Source organism: Chaetura pelagica, unplaced genomic scaffold (genome assembly GCF_000747805.2).
Source record: "Chaetura pelagica isolate M959 unplaced genomic scaffold, ChaPel_1.0 scaffold343, whole genome shotgun sequence".
NCBI classification, from domain to species: Eukaryota; Metazoa; Chordata; class Aves; order Apodiformes; family Apodidae; genus Chaetura; species Chaetura pelagica.
This window is the reverse complement of record NW_009952873.1, coordinates 1,641,390-1,647,875: the sequence shown is the minus strand read 5'-3', so window position 1 is coordinate 1,647,875 and position 6,486 is coordinate 1,641,390. Positions and strand designations below refer to the sequence as shown.

Genomic DNA, 6,486 nt, shown 5'->3' with positions numbered 1-6,486 from the left:
GGCCTGCTCCCCCGGCCTGTTCTGGCAGGCCCGATGTCACACCTCTTCGAAGCACGAAATGTTTAACTTGGTGCCTTCCGACGGCCTGTAACATTCTTTCCAGTCGTGGAAGCGCTGGGCCTGCTCCCCCGGCCTGTTCTGTCAGGCCCGATGTCACACCTCTTCGAAGCACGAAATGTTTAACTTGGTGCCTTCAGACGGCCTGTAACATTCTTTCCAGTCGTGGGCAACGGGAGCGAGGGCTTGGGTTTCCCCTCTGCAGGGGCGTTGGGCCGGGAAGCCCAACATGCAAATAACTGCCGTGCAAACGGTGCTCCCCGTGATGTATTTAGAAGAAAAGGGCTCTGCAGCCCTTGCCCTGAAGCCGGTGGCTGCCCCGTGGCCGCTGCAGGTGAGTGGCTGCGGTGCCCCAGCCCTGCCAGCGCTGACACCGGCGGGGAACCTGCAGGTTCGCACGGCCCCGGTGCCCGCACCAGTCGTCTCCTTTGTGTGGGTCACCTTCCTCCTCGGTGTGAATCAACCCAAACCCAGCACTTCCCTCCTTATGAGAGCAGTCTTCTGAAGTCAGCTGGAGAAGGGGTGGATGATCTCGCATCACTTCTTTCCAGCAACCACAAATTAAAAAAAAATATGTTAAAAAAATTAAATAGGAACTCTCCCTACGCAAATAAAATGTTCCCAGCAAACACACTGACATTTCAACTACTTCTTTTAACCTTACTTTTAAGCCAGCAGTTTAGAGGAAGTTGAGCATTGCTGATGTGAGGCCTTTACTCCTTCTGCAAAACGTAACACAAACGGCCCTTTCAGACCTCCACAGCCCCCGCTACAAAATACCAACTCGGGCAGTTCTTCATATATAAAATTTAATACCACATGGCAACTGGAATACCATCGTTTTCTGCACAGCATCTACTTCTCTTTGTAACAACAAACACGCCGATAAGACAGTCTATACATAAAGAAGACAATAGGTGCTTCATTGTACAGCTCTTCAGTAACAACTTCTGCACAGCTCAAGCTTTTAAGAGCTTGCCTTCACTGAAAAAGTTCAGTAGTATTATTTAAAAGTTGGGGTTTTTTTAAGTTTGTTAAAAACATTATTAGAAAGTTAAATCTTTATATAAAAGTTTAGTATTATTATTAGTGTATCAGTATATTTGTTAGTGTGTCACTTGAACTGAATTGGCACAAGAGTGGACACTCTCCAGAACAATGCTGAGCTGAACAGAATAATTTGATTAGCAGAAAAGAGTGACTGTATCAAAGCTGATTAACTTACAATTCGATCTGCCACATTCCCACTGCAGTGCCAGGACCAATGGCACCAGCAACTGACCATCAGTATCTCTTCCAGTACCAAGCAGTGCTCAGCTTCACTCAACACCTGCCTACAGGTATTTGTGCATCTCTCCAGATGCCAGAATAAAGATTCATTTGTAGTACCAGCAGCTGTATCCATGTTCATTTTGTTCATTCATATTGTTAAGAATGGTAGGAGATGGCAGCAGAGCTCCAGCAAGGGCTGGCAACCACAACCCTGTTACCTACCCTGGTCTGTGCCACTCCATCTTCACCACTGTTGTTGCCTTCTGGAGCTACATTAAAGCAGAGATCTCCTTTCTTCCACTGCCCACTGCATTTTTACTAACCCTTTCGACGGGAGAAGTAGGAGTAGATAGCAAACCTTGCTCAAGCTTGATGCCTGATGTAACTACATGAGCGTATACCTAAAATAATTCAGTGATAAATCATTCCTTGTGGTGTCAGCCTACAGAGCTGTTAGGTGAATTCCACTTGCATCACCAGCAGCCTTTGGCAAGCAGCTCCCAGGTCTGCGCCCAGCCACGTACTGTATGATCTACTGCAAAAGGTAGGTCAGCTGCACCTGGGTACCCACCTCCCTGTGGTCTACACATGTGGTTTAAGTGAGACTTTGCGTGTAGCCCCTCTCTTACTCGGGTGCCTTTCACCTATTATTCTTAAATGTGTTTTCCCTTAGTTAATTAAGCAAAAGCTTTGCAAAAAGAGACCTACATCCCAGCAGTTCGTAGCCACAGGGGGCCGGAGGCAGTCTTCTACTAAAAAAATTGTGGTAATTATGTAAAAAAAAAAAACACCTCCCCAGTGTCAGATCCAGCACATTCCTTAGTCCTCTTGAAATTCAAGAAGCTTAGTCCTCTGAGCCCAACCTGTTCAGTGTGAGGTCCCTAACACCCAGCTCTTCTCACTGGCTCCTCTTCTAGGCAGAGATAGGTATAGCAGGCATCTCGGCCGAGAGAGGAAAAAAAAGCTGAGCAGCTGACCTGGAGGTGGGAATGACGGGTTTTATCTTCTTTAGCTCTGAAAAACGAAGAGGAATGATATTGGCAATTAAATTAAATTTTATGTGGGTGTTGGTTTAATTTTGTCATTCTAAAAAAAAAGACAAACGTAATAAGAGTGTGGGCCTGATTTCCCTTCAGTTTTATTTCTTTTCATCTGCAAAACTCTGTTTAGGCTAAATGGAAAATTTCAGTGTTGCAGCAAGATTTAATAAAGCATTAAAGTAAATTCCATGTGTATTCTATGTTTAGAAAGAAGTCATTAAAATCGTTTCAGTGCCAGAGTTCCTCAACCAATTAAAAATACTTATTTTGCCTGTTGCTGTAAGAAAAGTCCACAAAAATAAGGAGCCTGACTATACTTGAGAAATTACAGGTAAAGAGACTTAAACAATCTTTTGATTAAATCCAAAGGGCTGACACTTGACATACCAAAAATATCCTCCTCTGTCAAGCCTCTTTTAGTTACGGTCATCTTGCTTGGAACAATAATAGTTTAAGAAATGACTCTGAATGAAGTGTGATTTTGAGGTTGACTGAATCAGAAACTTTTTTTCCTGTTTTGCTTTCTCCAGTGAAATTTCATTCACTGTTGGCATTCATGACCTGCCCATGTGACAAAGTATTAATGTGAAACAGCTATTCTCTATTTTCTCTTATGCAATACATTATGCAATACAGAAGGCTATGCCATAATTTTAATGCATGTGATTTTATTCCATAACCTAAGTGCTTTTCCAAGCAAACTGTCTCAGTTTCATTGCACACTACTGGGTTGCAGCTACAGTGCCATGAAACGACAATGACAATCCATGTTTTTTAACCACAGTTTCTTCTTTTTCCTTGACATTTCTCAAATCTAGGTTTCTGCCAAAAGTGTTCACTTCCGTTTCTTAATGCTGGAAGTTCATGAAACAAAGTATTTCAAAACAGCATGCTTGGAAAATGAGAGTATTTAATGTTCCAATTATTCTTTTTGCTTTGTTTCCACCCCCCAGAAAGTCAAATTTAATTGGAAACTTGTTCTAAAACCTTGCGTTTCTTCTAATTTCTTATCTTTACTGATGTTTTGAACTTTCAAGTAGGTCAGGTTGATTGTGGAATCATTGTAAATTTCTCTGGGATCTATGGGCAGTTTAAGTCTGCAGACTCTGTAGTAGGTGATCCATCAGATTGTGTTGGGTGGGTCCTGCCAAAAACCTCTGAACGTGGATAGTCTCTCCACAAGCAGGGACCATGGGAATTGAAAAAGAGCAAGAACTACAAGTGTTTCAGGGCTCAAAACTATACATTACTCTTTGTGCTCTCCTGGTTTAACAGAGTCTGCTAGTTCTGCAGGAAGACAGGTCCACACCACGGCCAAGACAACTCAGCAAAGTATGAGCTCTAATTCAATTACAAGTGAAAGAGGCAGCCAGACTGTATAAGAAAGACTGAATTCCGAGGTGATGAATTTATATGACACTTCTTATTTATTGCTTGATAAAATGTCAACAACCCTGCACAATAAAACTGAAGCATGTGCTTCTTCATCAGATTGAAACTTGTGTTTCCTTTTCACCCACTCATCCACCCCCAGCCTAGCTAGTGGAATAAAAAGCATAACTCTTCTTTCCTTTCTTTCACCATTTTCTTGAGCTACATTAACAAATGTATTGTAGCCACATGAAAGTAAACCAGTGAGAGAACCTGTAAAAGGATATATAATTGTTCTGTTACCTGTGTTTTTTAATGACCAAAGTACAATTTTCAGTTACATTAGTAAACATTTTTAGTCTACAGCTCATTGTAGGCTGCACTGCTGACTCCCTGTTGTTGGTATCTAATAAATTATTTGTTGTGATCATATCTATTTATCCAAGTACATTCTCCAAATGTAATATATTTAGATAAAATCAAACAACAGAAACATGATAAAAGGTTCTTTTAAATAACTCAAACACTGGATTTTATCAGAGATGAGATTCAGCTGTTGTTCATGCAGTATTTCAAACCGTATCAAGCCACAATGGCAGGTGTTGTGGCCAAATTCAGTGTCAGCTCTACTGGGGGCAGAGGAAAATCATTGCTCACTTCTTTCTTTGTGTCATCTTCATGGCTGTTCTTGCAGTGTTTCTTTACACAAGTTTGTGAAGAAGTCTAACAATGAGTAAGTGTTGTGGAAACATGAGTATTTGCTGAAATCAGCACTGTGTTCTTCCTTTTTCTGTCTTTAGACATTGCTGAGGATGCTTCATTTATCTTTTTTCTCTCAAAGGCTTTAGGGAATTCTGTGCTTCACAGCAGTGTCATAACACTTCTAAAGCAAGCACAGAAGCAGGGGCACTGCTTTAATGAAGAGGAGCTGTTTGATGAAGGTGGGTGGAGGGAAGTGTGAAAAAGATGGTGATGCTGTGTTTGCGACTGAATCTGCTAGTGATTCTGTGCAGCAGTCAACCTGCCCTGCTTGCTGTTCACTGCTTACAAGCTGATGAAAATCAATCACTCTCACAGCAGGTCTAGTCCTGCTCCTCTCTACATCAAAGTACAAAAATAAAATACTACTCACTTCAGTCAAAACAGGAGCAGGCTTATAGTCCAGCATAAAGAACTTCCTCATGTCCTTCAAAGGAACAGTCTGGTTCAAATGCAAAACATTAGTCTGTTCCTGTGACATCTATTCCATCTCCAGTACTGGAAGGTGCTTGTCATTTCTGAAAGTGTTGAGCATTCCTGAAGGATGAGTGCTCTCCACGGCCACTGAGGGCAGGGAAAGCAAGAGCACTCAGCCCCTCATGGCAGGGATTAACACCTTGCAGAATCAAGCCCTTGATAAGGCAGAAGTCCTAAAAAAAAAGGAACTTGTGGCCATTTGGCTGAAGGGAGAAATGTGAATCTGAGTAACCTATTCAGTTTCCTTCTCTCCTGGCAAAATACTTAGTGTGAGGAGTGATTGTCATGTTGGGAACATCACAGAGCTGTCTGCTTGTGGTCTTACTCAGCTGGTTCCTCTTGCTGTCTGTGGGGACCACAAGCAAAGGCACAAAGCTGAAACATAACACATCTGGGAAATCTACAGATGATGCATGGCCTGCCATAGTGCTCTGACAGTAGTGAATGTGTTTATCGATTATATAAGCATGCTAGTATTGAAAGTGACTTAAAACAAAGCTCCTTGCCTGAATGACCTCTGCTACCCATGTGCAAAGTTTTCACACTCGTGTAGTTTCAGTGGTGTAATTACAGTCTAATGAAAAAATATCCCATGTAAACAAGCCCTTGGGGACCACTGCCAGCTGACACAGGTCAGAGCAGCTCTCATGTTGCTCAAATCCATGTCCAAGGCTGGGCAGAGAATCAGGGAGCTGTAGCTGCCTCACAGATAGCACTAGATCTTCATGTTTATCAGAGGTGTTGGGAGGCTTATGAGTGTCTTAAAGCTCTGGGTGAGAAGGAAGAGGAGAACTGAGTGTATTTGAAAAATGATAAAAACTATGAAAGATAGGACTTAGAGGACTGTCAAAATTAGTTGGTGATTAACTCCGTTGGAAAACACCAACCTCTCCAAGCTAATGAGGGATACAAGAACTTGTATGGTAGCCTCAAATAAAGCAGAATAGAAAATAATAGTTTAGCTGTCTTTGAGACTTTTAAAAAATGTTTTTAGAAGTATTTAAAATACAAATATATGTGAACATCTATTTTATTGTCCATCTCTGAGAAAGACCTTGCCCTCTGATACCAACACAGTGGTTCTGCTGTTTCAGTCCTTTATAGAATGTCCAATCTTTTATAGAATTTTTGTTTCAAATTCTTGTTTTCTGAAAACAACTTCCCCTTCTTATTTGTCCTTCCACAAACCGTTAACAACCACCAATAGCTGGAAAGCAAAGATGTTGCCTTGTGGGGGCACAAGCAACAGCACAGTAAAAAACAGGCTATGAAGAACAGAACAGTAGGAGTGATGTCTTTCTGCTCAGACAACTCCTCAGCTGCCTTAGGTAGGAAAGGACAAAGCCTCAACAAGCAGGTATGTTTAGATACAGCTATAGCTTCAAAACTTTCAGCTACATAAAGATTACGTAGAAAGATTGTCTACAGCAACACCAGTAAATAGGACAAATTAATAAAGCTCCTTGATGAGTCAGACTCATTTCCTGTAGTTTGCTCCACCCTCTTTGGG

At 41.8% G+C, this 6,486-nt stretch overlaps 1 protein-coding gene across 1 annotated transcript in view; it reads right to left on the bottom strand.

The window, feature by feature from the left end:
* WNK1 (WNK lysine deficient protein kinase 1) overlaps window positions 1-595 on the bottom strand; it is a 105,546-nt gene extending 104,951 nt beyond the window's left edge. The window contains exon 1 of the mRNA XM_009995222.1: window positions 443-595. Coding sequence (XP_009993524.1) covers window positions 443-595 — 153 coding nt within the window. The remainder of the gene's footprint in view (window positions 1-442) is intronic.
* Between the last annotated feature and the right edge of the window lie 5,891 nt (window positions 596-6,486).